Consider the following 17,786-nt stretch of genomic DNA (forward strand, 5'->3'; position numbering starts at 1 on the left):
GGTAACAACAAACAGCTAACAGATAAAATATTAATTCATTAATTTAATCAATGCCCATCAAAATAAGTTACATAATGAAAAGATGAAAGATCAACAGATTTTTTTTATTTGTTTTCTTCCATGCATTTTAAACAAAAATCAGAATCCAATGGACAGAGAGAATGCATATACGTTAACTAACGAAGGTGTTATTATTGCGTCCGGCGCAACAGGTTAGCGATTTTTATTGCTGAAAAAAGATCCGCCATATCCATAGGTATTCCCACCACCTCCATATCCGCCACCGCCACCTTCATTCAAGTAAGGACCAAAGGCTCCCAATGCAGCACCTAGATCGTAAGTCGCCGCTCCGTACGCTCCCTGAACCCCAATGTTTCCTGTGAAAGTGTTGTAAGCTCCTAAAGGATCAAAAATATTAAATGTTACATTGAAGCAATAACTCCGATGTATAGAGATATTGACTATTTTTTTCCACGTACCCAATGCCGAAGAGACGCTGTATGTCGAACCTTTGTTACCGATGTTGTAGCCCCCTGCTGATGCTGGTGATGTCGCAGCGCCACGACGGAACTTGAACCGGTATTCAAAAAGACATCAAATTAGTCAAGCCCCAATAAAGTAAGTACTGCTAACGAGACCCAAGTGATTTGTTCGCTGATCTGATTATTAAACTTATAGGCTAGTTAAGAGATCATTGACCTACTCGGTTCTGGTGATACAAAGGGAAGGATTCTTCTTGTGCCTGGCTCAAAGCCACCAAACCTAGCCAAAATGAAATAGGTGAATAGAAAATCATTCCAAGTTGAATACCTTCATACGACGTTGATTTAAGCTTACCTAATAAGAAAATACAGAGGAACTTCATAGCGATGCGTCTTGAGCTGTTGACTTTCTGAGACAAAGTCAAAACAAGTTGCCATCAATTGGTCATACCCCTCCTCTTTATAGTCGCTAAATACTAGTCCAGTAGAATGGAGAAATAAGAGAAAGTCAGAAATACGCCGAGTAGAATCGCTTTCCCTTTTAAGCAATTAATTAAGTGCAAAGCTGATAGTTATATTATGCTAATATTGCGCTATGAATGCGATTGAGCGATTCGAGTCAGTGTCAACGGACGGTCGTATTTGTGTTGGCAAATCAGAATTACGCATTGAGTTCTACAGAGTTTTAATCAGTCCGGAACAACACCGAATTTCTTCTCTGTCCAACCAATCCATAATATTTTGTAGTTATTGTTCCTACTTCCTTTTATTTTCTCTCCTTCTTTTGTGTCCTGTTGAACAATTAGAATGATCTCCATAAATTAGGTCGAGTTGGAAAGCGGATATTGGCGGTGGCATTCAATGGAAGCGTTCGAGCGTGCCGGGTTTGAAGCTAAGAATGAGACAGTAGAAAGATCTACCTTCTTTTGATTCAAGTGAAACAAGTGAACTCGATATAGATCTTAACCGAGCTGATAAATGCCGTCGCAACTTAGTTCGTGCCATTCTTAGACGGCGACAGCTCTACTCTTGTAGCTAAATATCCCTTGCTGATCGGAGAGATCAGGATGATATTTCTGAATCTCATTTGCTACAGTAAGTTCTTATTGCATACTACTTTGATTTTATAAAGATTTAAACTATATTTTGCGTCATCTAATATTATTTTTGATTGACTCTTTTAACGAATATTACCAAAGCGCACATTTTGAACAGAAATTATCAAAAGATTGCGTTAGCAGTAAAATAATTATATATTGTTTCGACATCGCCATTTACGGTATTTAGTGAACTAAAAAGCTAAATTTTAATGAAGTCATTTTTTGAAAGGTTTGGCTGTGGCTGTGGCGGCAGGTGGCTTGGTTAAAGTTAAAGATCACGACTTGAATGAGTATCGATTGGCTCCCAAAAGGGATCATCGGAAGATCCGTTCAAGCAAAGAAGGAATCGAGTTGCCATTTGCTGGAGAACAACAACCTTTCGTTCAACAACCTGACGAGCACTCTACTCTTCACCCAGGCACAACTGCAGATGAGCCCGTCAATTCGGTCGCGCCCAACACTTCCTTCCTGCTGGAACTGCCCTACCCTTCGCACTTCCTCGTCTCGCTGCAGATGCTTAACCTTTCACTTCCTTTCATCGAAACCGGAATCGCAGTTCCAGAAGACCCGCCAACACCAGAATTCGATTTAAATCAAGTGTTGAAAAATCGACAGTACCAATCGCCGACGAGACCGGAAGAAAATCAAGGCGAAGCTCCGGCTTCTCTTGCAGATCAAGGAGACGTAAGTGGAGGAGGGAGGCGGGCAATTAACCGGAAAAGACATCGAACTCCAGTCCGGCGTTTACCCAAACGATCCGCCGATGTTGCCAGTGCAAATACGATTGGCAAACCCGTCAAATTCCGGAGTTGGAACGCTTCGAATCCTTCGTCTGTTCAGCGACGTCAGGAGTTCACTAGCAAGTTGAGATCCACAACAACTCCGAGGCCGACGTTCATTAAAAAGTTCCAGGCGAAGCAACTGAATCAAAGGGTCAACACAACAGCTAAATCTAATAGTCATAAACGTCCGCCGCGCCCATCGCCCGTCAATGAATACAAAACCAAAGACCTGCCAGTGACGACTTCTCTGCTGGAACAAAGCTTCGCTACCCCCGATCAACGAGAATCATCTGATTTCAATCGCCCGAGTGTTAGTGGAACGTCTGATCGGTTTGTGATCCATCCAGCTGCTGACCATCCAGCGCAGAAAATTCGAATGGGAGGGTTCCGACCCATTCAGCCTAGTAGGCCATCTCTCAGTCCAAACAGACTTGGTCCATCAGCTTCTTCTGATAGATTCACTCGTTTAAATTTACGCGAGAAATCGATAAATGGTCATTCCGATCAATTTATTCCAATTATTCCTATAACACGCGACACTACGACATCCGCCACGACAGAAACAGTTGAAGTTCGCTTCGATTTCCCTCCTCCTTCACGGCTTCGCTTCATCTCTTCATCGTCGACGACTTCCAATCCTTTACCGAAACCAGGACGCTTAACCAAGTACATCTCCCAGTTTCATTCTTCTCCATCGCTGAAAGTCCCCAGTGAGGAAATTACCCAAATTCAAAAGCCGGAAACAACTGCGAATAATGAAGCTGGTAGAGACAAAGTTGCACCTGATAGTAGCAGTAACGAATTCCTCGTATTTGCCACTACGACCACTACCCCAACGACGGAATTCGTTCCCAATTTGAAATTCCCTTCTTTTGAATTGCCGTCCGTCGATGGATCGTCAAGCCCCACGACTCTTCCTCCGCCACTTTCCATTGAGGAATTGATAAAAAAATTCACTGGCAAAGATTTCGTGACCGATTCAACATCTGATAGTTCGACTCCCAATCCGCCTCAGCATCCTTCCCCGATTGAACCTCAGAATACAAGTAGCACAACAACGACCGTCAAATCGACTCTATCAACTCCGGAATTGGAATCGCTGGACGACCTGGAGGCTAGTCTGAAGCAACTGTTGGTGATCACGACATCGACGTCGACTCAAATCCCCAGCAGCAGCCAATCTTTTATTCCTATAGATGCCCCGACAACATCTTCGCCGTCGACTAGCACGCCAAGCGGAACATCCAGTTTCACGCTGCCCGTTCTTCCGCCGCCCAGCGTGAGCCCCGTCACGGAGAAAACCGTATTCCCGCAACAAGAAACTACCACCGTCCAAACCACTACAACTAAAGAGACACTGTTTCCATCCGAATCGGAAATTAACAAATCAGCTCCCCATCCGTCGACTGTTGTTAATTCGTCAATTAAATTGGAGACATCAACTCAACCCGTTTCCGTCCAGCGAGGGCCACTTGACGTTTCGTCTTTTGATGGTCCTTACAATTCAGGAGCTGGCCAGAATCAAGGATTCAATTTCCAACCGTCAGGTTACCCACAGCAGCAACAGCAACAGTTCCAGTCGAACAACAATTTCGGCGGGTTCTCCGGAGGTTTCGGTGGTGGTAGTAGCGGAGATCTGATAGGTGGGCAGCAGAATCCTTACTACTACGGTGCTGGATTGTTTACGGGCTCGTCCGGAGGACAAGGTCAGTTTTCGAATAACTTCCAAAATGGGTTTGATGGGACACTACATTATAGCCCGACTGGGCCACCTGTGGGTGAATCGAACGCCATCACTCAAGGATTATCCCTTTTAGCAAGCTTCGGCGGATCGGGAGGCGGCCAGCAATTCAACTTCCAACCGTCTTCGAGCAATTATCAACAGCCGTCAGGTTATCAGCAGTCGTTCAACGACTTTGCCCATCCGGCATCTCTTCAGGCGTCTTCGCAGATCCAGGCCACTTCGAGTTTACCTTCCCAAGGATTCTCTTCCTATTCCCAAGGATATCCTTCTTTTAACCTTGTCCAGCAACAACCTCAATCCTATGCCCAGCAGCCCTATCAACTTTCCCAGCAACCACAGAATTTCCCGTCTCAACAACAGCAGCAACAAGTTTACGCACCGACCCAACAGCAATCTTACCAGTTGGTAGGTGCCAACCCTGGATCTGGAAATTTGATTCCAGTTCAGGTGATTCAATTCCAACCGCAAGGTGCTTATCAGTCATCCGCTGGATCCGCACCCGCACCAGAAAATTCTGGTTCAACCCAAGTGACCATCAACCCGTCACAATTTGGCACACTTTTGTCTTCTTCTGTCGATGCTTCCGGTCTTCCGGCCGGAACAGCATCGATTACAAGTTTGTCTTCTTCCAGTACAGGTACTGGTAGTAGTAGTAGCGGAACGAATAATGTTCCGGCTGCCAAAGAGAAATCGATCGATGCGGCCTCTTCGCAACTGGTCGAGGTCCATTTGAAACCAGTTTTGCATTCCATATTTGCGGATCAGGAAGCGGAATCTTCTCAATCTGTACAGCTAATTTCTGTTGGGCCCGAGACCGATAAGTTCGGTCCGGCCACCGACTCGTTGAAAACTGGAGCGAGGAAATCTTTGTACAACCGAGGACTCCAATCGGGTTATTATCCTTAATTCAATCAATGTCATCATGTCATTTTTTATACATAGTTCATCATACACCGATATTACTACGTACTTATAGTTTGGTGGTTGCGAATAAACGATATAGTCAACTATTAAAATATGCTCATTTTTATCTACTGCAATACAAAGGCATTCACAAACATTTTCCCTTGATAGATCAATAAAAAATCATTTGATCTACGTATTTGTCAAGGAAAAATTGTCTCAAAAAGAATTTCAAAAGAGGAAAAATATAAAAAAATAAAAAAAAAATAAATAAATAAACAATCAATAAAACAATAGTTAAAGAAAATATGAGAGACCGATTGAGAGACAGCAACTCAGCTACGAGTGATACTAGGCATATATACCATACCAGAACCGGTCGTCAGTAGTAAAGGCTGTCGTTCGTGACTATATGAATAAGGCGGAAGGTCTTAATAAAGGTGAGCGTGTGTACTGAGAGAATGAAACAAATACGCAAATACATTTGCAAAAAAATTGTCGATTATTAGCTACCTATAGTACCTCTACCTACCGTGTAATGTCACACCACACTTTTTTCATTAAAAAAAAATATATGTCTGAATGTATACACATTTCAATATTGCATTAGTAATTACCTTTCAAACCAATTCTGGTGTTCTCGCTCGCCCTGTGAAATCGGAAAAAATAAGAAATTTAAAAAAGTATTTTCGTTTTAGGTCGACTCTCCTATACAAGTGCATAGCGTACGTTGTAACTATTTTCAGTGATAAGATGTTGTGGACTTTTTATCAGATGCTCTTATCAAAACTTTATCTTAAAATTGATGTGGCAATTCACATCCAATTTTCGTAGCCTTTCACATTCATTTTTCATTTGGTCGAGCTAAAGTCAAGTTAAAAACAAAAATAATTATTTAGCAAAAATATGTTTTCTTCTTGGTTTCGCAAAATTCAAATTGAACGCCAAGTACCAATCGGGGAAGGGGGATTTAGCTTAGTTTTACTCGGGAAGTTTAATGGTCATGAAGTTGCAGTAAAAAAAGTTGAGTTACGTAACGTAAATAACGAGGAAATAGTGTTGAAACAATTGGACCACCCCAATGTCATCAAATTATTTTACTCTGAAAGCGACGCCAATTTCAAGTAAAAAATACAAAGTTAGTTGAAATAATATAAACCTGATTGTTTGCTGGTGATTATTATTAGGTATTTTGCTTTGGAACTCTGTCGCGCATCTTTAGATCAGTTGTTTCTAAAGCCTGATCATCCGCGAAAATACAAAGGACCCAAATTACCACATCATTTGACAGTGTTTATTCAGTTGGCTACGGGTCTCGAGTACATCCACTCCAAGAATTTAATTCATCGAGATATCAAACCGGCAAATGTTCTTATATCCGTCGACTCTGATGGATTGGTAACAATCAAATGGGCGGATTTTGGATTGTCCCGATTCGTTAACGAAAGAGGGACATGCACGCTAAGCGGAATCAAAGGAACTATGAACTGGTTCGCTCCCGAGTTGCTGAGAAGTATTGAGAGAGACGACGTAGAACTGGGACGAGGTACAGTCAAGAGCGACGTCTTTGCATTAGCTCTCGTCTTTGGCTATCTTCTCTTGGGTGGGCAACATCTTTACGGTCAGGAGATTGAAGTTCCTATAAACATCGTGAAACAAGCAACGGTCAATATGGAAAGTAGGTATTTTTTTATAGCCTATAATATATATTAATATTTACTGTACTGTAATGGTATGCAAACCAAATAAGATTTTTTTTAAACACACTGTTGAGCAGAAATTGATAACTCGCATTACGCTCGGGATCTTCTGTGCAAAATGTTGGAGGACGAATCTGGCAAAAGAATTTCCTCATTTGAAGTTGCCAATGAATTAAAATCTATCAAAAATGAGGTAGGCTACTGATTATACGTTGGACGGTTTTTATTCATATTTCTTACTAGTTGATGCCTAAATCTCACAACTGAGCTCATTTCTGTTGTTAGGTTTTAAAGAAAGAAGAAGAATTGAGGCGAATGTGCTGGCGAACAAGTTTGGATCTAGAGAAAATCAAACTCTTAATCCAAAGAGGAATTGATGTGAATGGGAAGGATAACAACGAGCGGAATGCACTTCATTTCCTATGTCGATATAATTCAAGTGATAAATTAAGGGACGCAATCAAACTCTTAATCCAACTCGGGATCGACGTGAATGGAAAGGATAACGACGGGTGGAATGCACTTCATTCCCTGTGTCTCTATAACTCAAGTGAGGAATTGATGGACGCAATCAAACTCTTAACCCAATTCGGGATCGATGTTAACGGAAAGGATAACAACGGGCGGAATGCACTTCATTTGATGTGTCTGTATAATTCAAATGATAAATTAATGGACGCAATCAAACTCTTAATCCAACTTGGGATTGATGTGAATGGAAAGGATAACGACGGGTGGAATGCACTTCATTTCCTGTGTCTAAATAATTCAAGTGAGAAATTAATGGACGCAATCAAACTCTTAATCCAACTTGGAATCGATGTTAACGGAAAGGATAACAACGGGTGGAATGCACTTCATTATTTGTGTTCGAATAATTCAAGTGATGAGAAATTATTGGACGCAATCAAGCTCTTAATCCAACTTGGGATCGAAGTAAACTTAACTGGCTTTGATGCGCGATCTTTATTACATAGAAACGAACACATAAGAGAAAATATTGAAAAGATCATCGAATTTCTCGATAGAGCAGCCATTTCTCATCAAAAATAATTGTCACTACCTACTGAGAGGCATAGAAAAAACCATCGCACGCGTTGACAGGATTCCGGTCAGAGATAAGGAGATGGCTTACTCTATGTAAAGTCTAGCATAGAGTAAGCCATCTCCTTATCTCTGATTCCGATCAATAATACACCAATTAGTTGCATATATTTACCAATTGTTGATTATTTTACATGATTATTTTACAATAATCAGTTATCATCAGGTGTCCAGGCTATTTATTATATTTTGATCAACCTACAATCCAATACTACACAATTCGCATCAATACTCCGTACCATCCGTCTCAACGTTTTTTGGTTAATTGAACTAGCTGTATCTGCTGTTTAACAAACTTTGAGAAATAAAAATCACCAAGTAATTCTGTTTTGAAATTTCAATACCAGTAGCATCAGCAGCTTTTGATGAATGGAAGAATAATTAAAGTTAATGAAGCGAAAATAGAATTGAAATAGAATCAGTTACGCATTGTATTGAAATAACTGGAGTTGTTTAGGAAACCGAATTTTTATTCAGCCCGATACCAAGTAGTGTATTCGATAGAAAGATATGATAACAAAATCAACGGTAGTATAAAGAATGTAGGACAAAAGCGGTTTTCGTTGTAAGCCTATAGCATAGCCGCCATTAGAATTGAGAAGCTCGTATAAAAGTAGCACCACAAACAATTTCATTCCAATGCTATGACTAAATAATAATCAAATATAGCTTCCAACATAAACAAACAGCCACAAAACGAACTCATTCCAAAATCATTCAGAGCCCAAAAAGTTGTCAACGAGGGGAGTGAGTATCATCGGCATTCCATGATGAGGTTTCAGAACCAAATCGGCGGATGGTTTGGCCGGTCCGTGTTTGTCAGTGTCGTAAGTAAAACGGAAACGTCTCAGCAAGGTAGACATGATAACTTTCTCTTCAAAGAGAGCGAATCTCTGACCTATAAAAAGCGTCAAAGAAAATAAGCCAAAATCAAATAAAACATAATCAGCCATGGATGACGGATAGTCGGAAAAGAAATAAGGAGCTAGGGCGAACTGTTTTACCGATACAATTCCTCGGTCCGGCGCTGAAGGGAACGAAGGCAAACGGATGTCTCCCAACGAGTTGCTCGTTTTCAAATCGTTCCGGTTTGAAGACGAGAGGATCCGGAAAGACCTCTTCGTTACGATGAAGTGAGTAGATGTGCATCGATATGGTTGAGCCGGCTGGAACTTTGTATCCATTCAGCACAATATCTTCACTTATGTATCGTTTGATGTTGGGTACGCTCGGGTAGAGTCGCAGAGACTCTTTGATGCAACACTCTAGGTATTTCAGTTTGGTGGTGTCTTCTAAGGTACAGGGACGATTTGAATCGCCAAAAACATGGCTCAACTCCTCTCTTACTCGCTCCTGAAAATGTTGTGAATACTGTACTAAATGTAAAAGGTTACAGATAATAAAAATGATTTACCTGTTGCTCCGGGTGAGTACCCATGCAGTATAAGAACCAAACGGCAGCGGATGCAGTGGTGTCGTGACCCTGTGAAAGCGCAAGTAGTATAATGGATTATTGTGACATTTTTTTAAATTAAAATAAAAAATATAAACCTCAAACATAAAAGTATCAACTTCATTTCGTATGTCTGTATCAGTTAAATCAGCCCCTTCTTTGGCAGCAATCAACATTAAATCCAGAAATGCTCTCCTTTTTTCTAGAAAGAAAAAATAGTTCATTCAAATTAAATTGCCAACTTATATAGAATCACGTTATTTTTTGATCAATCAATATACTCGATTCAAATTCAACTTCTTTTTTCCCTTCCGTTTGTTTCATTTCAATTTCTTGATCGATTTCTTTTTTCCTATCTGTAATCACCTATCAGCAAAAAGAAATGATTGAAAAATGTTAAACAATAAAGAGGCTAGAATCGCTTAATACTTTAGAAGTGAAATCGTGAATGACTTTCAAGCTTTTCTTGTACTCTTTGCCTTTTGTCGTCAAGAAAAATATCCATCGAGGGACCAAGCGCCATACCGAAAAGAAATTTTCGAAAAGTAACAAGGAAAACCTGTAATTAATTATACAATGTTTTTCCAAATTTTTAGATCTTTTGCTTCGCGAGAAGAATTAAGCGCACCAATTTTTTAAAAAAGTGTTTTAAAAATGGTGTATACTTCTGAACCGCATTAAGGTACTCTGAATCTTCCAACTGAGCGTTGACCTGAATGCCCATAGCCGCTTCTATAAAAAAAAAACACGTACAAATAATAAAACAAAAACATTTGAACTTAATCGATAAATCAATTACAATGAATGAAATTAGTTCCGTGAAATGCACAATTACCGCAGATAATGTCGAGAGTGCATCGTTTGAGAAAGGGAAACACTTCGATTTCCCTTTCATTATTCAATTCTCCTTCTTTAGATAGTGAACGATGTAACTGCTGGCAAAGAATGTCGGCATTTTTATTGAAAGTGTCGAAGAAATTGTCCAGAATTTGGAAATGGAAGGCAGGGGTCAACAAACGCCTTCTCTTTCGCCACTTGCTTTCTATTAAAACAATTTAGAAAACAAAAATTCTGGCTAACGTTTTGTAAGTCAAAGGCCAACTTTATTACCTTTTGCAGTAAGAAGTCCTTCGCCTAGCCAGGGCAAAAGGGGATCGTAGACTTCACCTTTGTTGATGAATTTTTGGCTGGACATTATTTCCTTTAGAAAAATTCAATGATCAAATATTTGCCTATAAACTGACGCGATTAATTTTGTTTACTTCCATGAGTGATGGAGAAGAAATGTCTATGAACGCTTGAAAGGCGACCCATACGCGGTATATGCGCCCGTATATTTTGGGCCATTTTTCTTGAAGGATTTCTAGGGAACCTTTGTAAACAAGTATGCATATCATAAGAATAAGATTGAAATATTAGAAAGAATAATTGCTTTTGTTTTTTGGTTTTTTACCGTGTGGATTACGAGGAATTAATAAGGCATTGCCCATGACAGGGACTTTTGGGGGTCCTGGTATCAGATCTATGGTTTTCACGTATGTGGAGTATTCCCATCTCAGGTAAAGCAAGAAAATCACGGCCGCAGCCAGACAAACGACCAAAAACATTGGATTTCACTAGTTTGTCAATTGTTTTAACAAAAAACTGAACTGCAATAACAGAACCGAGTTATTAGTGAACGCCACTCCGCTGCAAAGATACGTCAAGGACTCGAGCGTCAAGATTACAGTGTTTACGATGACAGCTCGTGTGTTGTATACATTTTTGTATTCACGAGTGTTTTTTTTTCCTTATCGTGATTCGAGAAGACTTTCTTATACCTCTAACAGCGTCATCTAGCGAAAAGAGCCCATTCTAATCTGGATTTTGGATTTGAAAAAGAAATCACGCGCGCGGTATTATCTGTTGATATAGAAATTAACACGTGAACCTGTTTGCTGCAAAGAACGCTTTGTATTGCTACTCGCCTAGCCACAATCGTCAACAGCACTGAGTCCCCCTCTCTTATTCCTTTGTCTGGGTAGGTCCTTCTCCCCCTCTCTTCTTTCCTGGCTATCCTGCGTTGCCGCACTGTCCAGTTTGTTTATCTTTTATACTCAACACCTCCCCTCAAACTGGACCCCCAAAAATAAACATGAGCACAGAATACACAGCATATTTGAATCAGACATAAATACTAGGTTCAGTGTCACAAGACAAATAATAAGAAAAGAAATATCAGCCTCCTTTAACTCTTCAGTTACACCTCCCCTACACCCCGAACGCCAATCTTGTCACGGAGATACTTGAAGCGTGGAGCAGCCAGGGGTTTCGTGAGTGCATCGGCCAGTTGCTCCTGGGAGCTTACATAGTTTATCATCTCTTCTGTCATGTCGATCGTAACGCTTCCTTTTTCTGTCCGCTTCTTCTCCTTCTCTCTCACGCCGGCGTTTGTATTGACGGCATTGAGCTCTAACATGCGTAGTGGAGTTGCACTCCCAGCATGTTCTCGGTATACCAGCATGTTGACTGGAAGGGTGGCTTTTTCCTTTGTTCTGACCGTACTGGGCAGGAAGTGCTTGCTCTTTGTGCTGTGATTCATCTCTGTTCGGCTTACTGAGATAGGCAGTATCAGATGTCGATTTTGCTTCTTCGTCGTTGCGCAGGCTCTTGTCCAATGCTATAAGGCGAGTAGTCAGTTTCTTGAGAGTTTTCTCTGCAACAGGCGTGCTGTCCCATGCAAAGGCAAAAACACGGAACTCTGGAGGAAGCGACATGAGTATCTTTGCCATTATTTGATTATCATCAATAGCTATGTTGAGGCTCTTCAGACGGAATGCTATCTGTTCCAACTCAGTCAGGAAGCTTGATACACTTTGGCTTGGTCGAAATGTGCATCCATAGAACTTTGTCCACAATAGAGGTGCATTGTCTGCGGCATCTTCTTCATACTCAGTCTCCAATTTCATCCACATCTCTTGGGCTGTGCTACAAGACATCAGGATCCTTGATTGGTCTTCTTTGATGGCGCCAAATATGTTCTGCATTGCCGTGGTATTTCTCTTGTTCCAGTTGGTTATATCAGCTGCATTTTCAATCACCTGGTCAGCATTGCGTCTCTGATTGTGGTAACAAAACGAGAAGATGGTTAGGTTTGTGATATCCATGGCAGCCTCACATTATCTCAATGTGGAATCTCCCTCACATCATCTCGATGTGGAATACCTCTCACATTATCTCAATGTGGAATCTCCCTCACATCATCTCGATGTGGAATACCTCTCACATTATCTCAATGTGGAATCTCCCTCACATCATCTCGATGTGGAAAAACACTCAGCTGTCTCCTAGATGCTTGCAACTCTAGCACACACTTGTCCACCATCATATGATGGAATTTAGCCAGAGTGACCAAACAGATTGAGAAAGAAACACAAAAAAAGAGAAATGTCCAGCAAACACAAACACACAAAAAACAAAATCAAGTGGCAGAGATTAAGCACTCACGCCGGGATCTAAGTTTGTCAATTTAATAGTTGGTACCACGCCACAGATAGGCATCTCATATCGCGTTGTTGTCAGGCACGGATCACACACATAAAGAAAACAATAAATCATCAATAAACTTACTTCAGCAGGTTGCCGTTGAGTCCCGTTCACGACTTCCCAAAGCTCAACACTTTGTAACGCCAGCTTCATTCCAAATTTCCAAGACGCGTAGTTTTTCCCATTCAGACACCATACAACATGGCGGCGGCCATCTTTCTCCATCACTCCAGAAAAGAATTTCTAATTTCTTGGGAACAGTTAGCCGGGGACACACACAAAAAAAATAATTGTTCAGACAGAGTAGCTGTTAGCTGTGCGTACAGCTGGGCCCATAACCTGTTGATATAGAAATTAACACGTGAACCTGTTTGCTGCAAAGAACGCTTTGTATTGCTACTCGCCTAGCCACAATCGTCAACAGCACTGAGTCCCCCTCTCTTATTCCTTTGTCTGGGTAGGTCCTTCTCCCCCTCTCTTCTTTCCTGGCTATCCTGCGTTGCCGCACTGTCCAGTTTGTTTATCTTTTATACTCAACATTATCGGCTCGCTTTTATCTTGCTGATACGGAAATAAATATACAATGTGCACTAATTTGCAATGCCATCGTGACTTGCTCTTTTTGTTTACTCCGGTTTGGTTTCTGAGGTACAACCTTCAAATCGTAATCTGACGATTTATATTTAGAAGTTTAATTGTGGATTTTACTGGCATATCACGCAAAAATCCATTGGTTTCCACTTTTCCTTGATAATTGCAACAGGACTTACGAGATCATCTTTTTTTGAATTTTTAAGGCTTAAAGAAAATCATGCAGAAGTAACTAATAACGACTAATAGGGCTAAATGATTTCACCGTAGGTTTCTAACGTTCCCTAGATGACGCCAAAGACAGCCGAGATCAAATGGTAGGTGACAAAATAGTTAAACCAAAAATGACGGCTTGACTTGTCAAGTCCACTATAGTGTCTAGCTCATTCGAGCGTGCTGGTCGAGCGCGGTCAAGCGCACAATTCCGGCGCAATCGTTGTAAACTTTCAACAACCTTGGCGATAACATTTTTAAGGTTGAAAACGTAAACATAATTTATGCGTCTTGGGATTGTGGCAGCGTGGATCCATTTTTAGTAAATTATACACATTGTGTGATAGGACAAGATTCGTGATGAAGAATTGAAGATGCAGATTATCATGATGATAATTATTAGTGGCCGATAACTGTCAGTTTCGATGGCTGCTACCCGTGTTTGCTGTGTATCACCGAAAATTAGACTTGAGATATTTTAATTAAGAGTTTTTAAACTTCCTGTTCACATGTAGACATCATAAGCAACCCAAGGAAAACGATGCGGTAGATTATCCAGCTTTTTGTCGTATAATGATGAATAGTAATATGCCTCAATAAAGAAAACAATTTTCTTGCAATTTTCTAATTCTGTAAAACTTGGGTTGGACTCAACATTGTTTGACATTAGCATTTTCGGTTTTGTTTCGCTTCACTTATTCCAACCAGCGAGCTTAGTCAATTATGTAAGATATCGTTCTACCTATTTTTACGAACGGATAGACCAGACGAGTCGTCGACGCGTTTCTTCCGTTTGCTTCTATTGCTTCTTCACTCAAGTCGCGATATTTAAAAGACTTTGTTTTAATAAAAGAACAACTCACTTTCAAGGGGAATTCGCTAGATGCGGACCAAAACAGCTGATATCCAAGTGTATCGTTTTCGTCGTTTTCATCGTTGGGTTTTTTTTTTCGTCGTTGATTACCGACGTTGTCAGCATCGTCGTAAGATTTCGTTTTTCGTTGCAGTTTCGTTGCGTTACGGCCCATTGTATATTAAGGGCGACGATTTTGTCCAAGCTTTCAGTTTCCAGTTGGCATAGTGGGTCTCAACCTCTCAACTTCACTTATCTCGAAAAAAGTCGCAAAGAAATACATTTAGCATCTACTTTCAATATGCCGATTAAGGTACTTCTGTATTATTTTAGAAAATGTATAATTGTATAAACAAATGTTACCTTCTCTTTTATGCAGAGCGGAGATAAACTACCAAGTGTGGATTTGTATGAAAATACACCGACCGCTAAAGTCAATATTGCCGAGTTGACTGCTGGTAAGAAGGTGATCATCATTGGTGTTCCTGGTGCCTTTACCCCTTGTTGTTCCAAGGTACCTATATTGCCTTGTTCAAATCAAGTTGATTTTATTCATGACATTTACTCTTTATTTTTTTTTACATTGCCAGACTCATCTGCCAAGCTATATTTCTGACTATGAGAAGTTCAAATCAAAGGGAATTGATGAAATTGTCTGCGTTGCTGTCAATGACCCATACGTGATGGCTGCCTGGGGAAAAGATCAAAATGCTGATGGAAAAGTCCGCATGCTAGCCGACACCAACGGCGCCTTTGCTAAGGCCGTGGATCTTGAAAAAGATATGTCCGGACCTTTAGGAAACGTTCGATGCCAACGCTTCTCGATGTTCGTAGACGACGGAGTAGTCAAAGCCCTCAACGTTGAGCCTGATGGTACTGGGGCTAGTTGCTCATTGTCCAATAATATCTTGTCTCAATTCTAAACAAAATCGTTCCTATAAAAACAAATTTAGAACGAGTCGAATACATGATTTAATAGCTTAATAGCTCAGAAATCGTTGTTTACCTTATCATACATATCATTTTATTATTCATTTTTCGCATGCTTTTCACCTCCCAAAGAATCCATTCTTCATTTAGTCAACCGAAATATCTGTATCAATTGAAATGAAAATCGGATACGATCCATATTTTTCAACTTTCTAAGGACAAATGATATCTCTGCAGGTTTCTAACATTCACTAGATGACGCCAGAGACAGCCGAGATCAAATGGTAGGTGACAATTTAACCAAAAATGACGTCTTGACTTCATCTTCATGTCCATTGTTGTCGAGCTCATTAGAGCGTGCCGGTCGAGCGCGGTCAAGCGCACAATTTTCGGCACGAACGTTGTAAACGTTCAACAACCTTGGCAATAACATTTTTAAGGTTGAAATCATAAACATTTGAGTCTTATCTTTGTGACATTAATATTAATCCAGTATTAAATTGTAAACATTGTCTGATACTAAGGGAAATAATATGGGATGATGATGCAGCATCAATTATTGATTGATAAGTGTCAGTTTCGACCTTTGTGCTATAAGGTAACATCGAATAATTAGACTTATAAGGTATTAATTATAATTTGTAATTTTTCTGCTCTTCCGACAACAAAATTAGGCGGAAGACGGACACGTTCATGCTTTTGCCGTGAAAATCCTTGTTTCACGCGACTTCTCAATAATAAAAGAAAAGGTGGGACATAAATCTGTTCTACTTAGGTTGTTAAAAATTGTCTCAACATAAAAATTTGTCTTTTTTGATTTCGTTTTATTAATTAAATCCTGCGTGCTTGGTCATTCTGACAGTTTCCTTTTACTAGTTTTCAATGTTCTGAGGTACGGTGTAGATCTATTTTCTCTGTTTGCTTTTGTCTCATCAGTCACGATGATTATTAGACTTTGCGATAACAATTTCAGCTTCAAGCGGAATCCGCTAGATGCGGGGGAAAACAGCTGATATTCCCGTTACGTAACACAATATTTGTTCGATAAAGTTTTGTCGGTTTCGCCATGGCTCTTCGTATAATAAAGTCGTCGATTTTGTCCAAGGTTCCAGAAAGCATAGTCGGTCTCAACTTCACGGTGTTTGGTCGTAAAGAAATACATTTAGCATCTACCTTCAATATGCCGATTAAGGTACGAAAAGAAACATAATTATATAAATTTTAATTAAACATCTATAAAAAGAATTTTTAACTCCTTTTTTTATTCAGAGTGGAGATAAACTACCAAGTGTGGATTTGTATGAAAATACACCTGCCACTAAAGTCAATATTGCAGAGTTGACTGCTGGTAAGAAGGTGATCATCTTTGGTGTTCCTGGTGCCTTCACTCCTGGCTGTTCTAAGGTAGCCTATGCCTTTATTATATTTAAGTGAATCATAAGTAGTTTATTACAATGTCTTTTTATTTGTTTGCCATATCCAGACTCATCTGCCAGGCTATGTTTCTGACTTTGAAAAGTTCAAATCAAAGGGAATTGATGAAATTGTCTGCGTTTCTGTCAATGACCCATTTGTGATGGCCGCCTGGGGAAAAGATCAAAATGCTGATGGAAAAGTCCGCATGCTTGCCGACACCAACGGCGCTTTCGCTAAGGCCGCCGATCTTGAAAAAGATTTGTCGGGACCTTTGGGAAGTGTCAGATGTCAACGCTTCTCGATGTTGGTTGAAGACGGGGTAGTCAAAGCCCTCAACGTTGAACCTGATGGCACAGGACTGACTTGCTCACTATCCAACAGTATCTTGTCACAATTGTAATCAAAATCGTTCGTACGTAAAAATGATTTGGAACGAGTCAAAAATACACATAAAGTTTAGCAATCGTTGCTTACCTTGCATATTTGCTATTATTTATTCATCTGACATACTTTTCAACATCACGAACAACCCATTCTTCATTTAATCACCCGGTTAAATATAAAACCGCAAAGATGGATGATGTTCGCCCACTTTATCTATTATTTTTAATTTGTCTTTCCGTAATTTATAGAAAAACGACCGAGCATAGACTTTCCATTTCCAATCTTAACATGATATACATATGTGTACCTAATACATAAAAGCAAACAAAATCTACGAACATTCGGGAAAAACGAACGGTTATTTTACTGATAACTCTGACAACAAAATCTTCAGAAGTGAAATCAGCATAAACTATTTTATGGTAACCACGGGGTTCCGGGGTTCCCATTTCCACGGGAAACCCCGACCGCAGCAACAGAATTTCACAATTAATTGCGCAACTGATTAGGATTCATTTTAAAGGCTGGGTTTGTGATAACAGTAATTTAAACCATAAATTAAATTCAGCCTGATGGTGCAATTTGAAAAAAAAAATCCTTAGTAAG

General features: G+C 40.1%; 6 protein-coding genes across 8 annotated transcripts; 4 read left to right on the plus strand and 2 right to left on the minus strand.

Moving 5' to 3' along the window:
• Nucleotides 1-85: 85 nt before the first annotated feature.
• On the minus strand, nucleotides 86-979 carry LOC124196639 (glycine-rich cell wall structural protein-like). The gene is made up of 4 exons (XM_046591791.1): nucleotides 838-979; nucleotides 704-762; nucleotides 480-570; nucleotides 86-398 (listed from the first exon to the last, which is right to left on the minus strand). The coding sequence occupies exons 1-4, from the start codon at nucleotides 863-865 to the stop codon at nucleotides 214-216; spliced, it is 363 nt and encodes a 120-aa protein (XP_046447747.1). The 5' UTR covers nucleotides 866-979; the 3' UTR covers nucleotides 86-213.
• A 454-nt stretch (nucleotides 980-1,433) lies between these two features.
• Nucleotides 1,434-5,124, plus strand: LOC124197396 (mucin-5AC-like). 2 transcript variants are annotated; one of them, XM_046592840.1, is made up of 3 exons: nucleotides 1,434-1,577; nucleotides 1,812-4,070; nucleotides 4,182-5,124. In XM_046592840.1, the coding sequence occupies exons 1-3, from the start codon at nucleotides 1,550-1,552 to the stop codon at nucleotides 5,012-5,014; spliced, it is 3,120 nt and encodes a 1,039-aa protein (XP_046448796.1). In that variant the 5' UTR covers nucleotides 1,434-1,549; the 3' UTR covers nucleotides 5,015-5,124. The 2 variants fall into 2 exon arrangements, with proteins under 2 accessions (XP_046448796.1, XP_046448795.1); XM_046592839.1 differs by having other exon boundaries at nucleotides 1,812-5,124.
• A 717-nt stretch (nucleotides 5,125-5,841) lies between these two features.
• On the plus strand, nucleotides 5,842-8,164 carry LOC124197429 (cAMP-dependent protein kinase, catalytic subunit-like). Of its 2 annotated transcripts, none has more exons than XM_046592878.1 (4): nucleotides 5,842-6,135; nucleotides 6,199-6,689; nucleotides 6,789-6,904; nucleotides 7,006-8,164. In XM_046592878.1, the coding sequence occupies exons 1-4, from the start codon at nucleotides 5,918-5,920 to the stop codon at nucleotides 7,762-7,764; spliced, it is 1,584 nt and encodes a 527-aa protein (XP_046448834.1). In that variant the 5' UTR covers nucleotides 5,842-5,917; the 3' UTR covers nucleotides 7,765-8,164. The 2 variants fall into 2 exon arrangements, with proteins under 2 accessions (XP_046448834.1, XP_046448833.1); XM_046592877.1 differs by having other exon boundaries at nucleotides 6,997-7,848.
• Nucleotides 8,165-8,264: 100 nt separating this feature from the next.
• Nucleotides 8,265-10,885, minus strand: LOC124197430 (cytochrome P450 4C1-like). The gene is made up of 11 exons (XM_046592879.1): nucleotides 10,722-10,885; nucleotides 10,531-10,640; nucleotides 10,379-10,469; nucleotides 10,104-10,310; nucleotides 9,934-10,000; nucleotides 9,698-9,827; nucleotides 9,550-9,634; nucleotides 9,367-9,470; nucleotides 9,230-9,298; nucleotides 8,820-9,168; nucleotides 8,265-8,713 (listed from the first exon to the last, which is right to left on the minus strand). The coding sequence occupies exons 1-11, from the start codon at nucleotides 10,873-10,875 to the stop codon at nucleotides 8,529-8,531; spliced, it is 1,551 nt and encodes a 516-aa protein (XP_046448835.1). The 5' UTR covers nucleotides 10,876-10,885; the 3' UTR covers nucleotides 8,265-8,528.
• A 3,938-nt stretch (nucleotides 10,886-14,823) lies between these two features.
• Nucleotides 14,824-15,433, plus strand: LOC124196696 (peroxiredoxin-5, mitochondrial-like). Its single transcript, XM_046591865.1, has 2 exons — nucleotides 14,824-14,964; nucleotides 15,041-15,433. Exons 1-2 carry the CDS (start codon nucleotides 14,824-14,826, stop codon nucleotides 15,371-15,373), a joined length of 474 nt encoding a protein of 157 aa, XP_046447821.1. The 3' UTR covers nucleotides 15,374-15,433.
• Nucleotides 15,434-16,399: 966 nt separating this feature from the next.
• On the plus strand, nucleotides 16,400-17,276 carry LOC124197378 (peroxiredoxin-5, mitochondrial-like). Its single transcript, XM_046592819.1, has 3 exons — nucleotides 16,400-16,572; nucleotides 16,650-16,784; nucleotides 16,864-17,276. Exons 1-3 carry the CDS (start codon nucleotides 16,447-16,449, stop codon nucleotides 17,194-17,196), a joined length of 594 nt encoding a protein of 197 aa, XP_046448775.1. The 5' UTR covers nucleotides 16,400-16,446; the 3' UTR covers nucleotides 17,197-17,276.
• Nucleotides 17,277-17,786: the final 510 nt, after the last annotated feature.

Source organism: Daphnia pulex, chromosome 7 (genome assembly GCF_021134715.1).
Source record: "Daphnia pulex isolate KAP4 chromosome 7, ASM2113471v1".
Classification (NCBI taxonomy): Eukaryota; Metazoa; Arthropoda; class Branchiopoda; order Diplostraca; family Daphniidae; genus Daphnia; species Daphnia pulex.

Coding starts and splice junctions, on each gene's coding strand:
- LOC124196639 (XM_046591791.1), bottom strand. CDS start 865: ATGAAGTTCCTCTGTATTTTCTTATTAG. Junction 763..837: donor CCTCTGTATTTTCTTATTAG/GTAAGCTTAAAT, acceptor CATTTTGGCTAG/GTTTGGTGGCTTTGAGCCAG. Junction 571..703: donor CTTTGTATCACCAGAACCGA/GTAGGTCAATGA, acceptor TACCGGTTCAAG/TTCCGTCGTGGCGCTGCGAC.
- LOC124197396 (XM_046592839.1), top strand. CDS start 1,550: ATGATATTTCTGAATCTCATTTGCTACA. Junction 1,578..1,811: donor TCTGAATCTCATTTGCTACA/GTAAGTTCTTAT, acceptor ATTTTTTGAAAG/GTTTGGCTGTGGCTGTGGCG.
- LOC124197429 (XM_046592877.1), top strand. CDS start 5,918: ATGTTTTCTTCTTGGTTTCGCAAAATTCAAATTGAACGCCAAGTACCA. Junction 6,136..6,198: donor GAAAGCGACGCCAATTTCAA/GTAAAAAATACA, acceptor GATTATTATTAG/GTATTTTGCTTTGGAACTCT. Junction 6,690..6,788: donor AGCAACGGTCAATATGGAAA/GTAGGTATTTTT, acceptor ACTGTTGAGCAG/AAATTGATAACTCGCATTAC.
- LOC124197430 (XM_046592879.1), bottom strand. CDS start 10,875: ATGTTTTTGGTCGTTTGTCTGGCTGCGGCCGTGATTTTCTTGCTTTAC. Junction 10,001..10,103: donor CACTCTCGACATTATCTGCG/GTAATTGTGCAT, acceptor TTTTTTTTATAG/AAGCGGCTATGGGCATTCAG. Junction 9,635..9,697: donor TTCACGATTTCACTTCTAAA/GTATTAAGCGAT, acceptor TTTTGCTGATAG/GTGATTACAGATAGGAAAAA.
- LOC124196696 (XM_046591865.1), top strand. CDS start 14,824: ATGCAGAGCGGAGATAAACTACCAAGTGTGGATTTGTATGAAAATACA. Junction 14,965..15,040: donor TTACCCCTTGTTGTTCCAAG/GTACCTATATTG, acceptor TTACATTGCCAG/ACTCATCTGCCAAGCTATAT.
- LOC124197378 (XM_046592819.1), top strand. CDS start 16,447: ATGGCTCTTCGTATAATAAAGTCGTCGATTTTGTCCAAGGTTCCAGAA. Junction 16,573..16,649: donor CCTTCAATATGCCGATTAAG/GTACGAAAAGAA, acceptor TTTTTTATTCAG/AGTGGAGATAAACTACCAAG. Junction 16,785..16,863: donor TCACTCCTGGCTGTTCTAAG/GTAGCCTATGCC, acceptor TGCCATATCCAG/ACTCATCTGCCAGGCTATGT.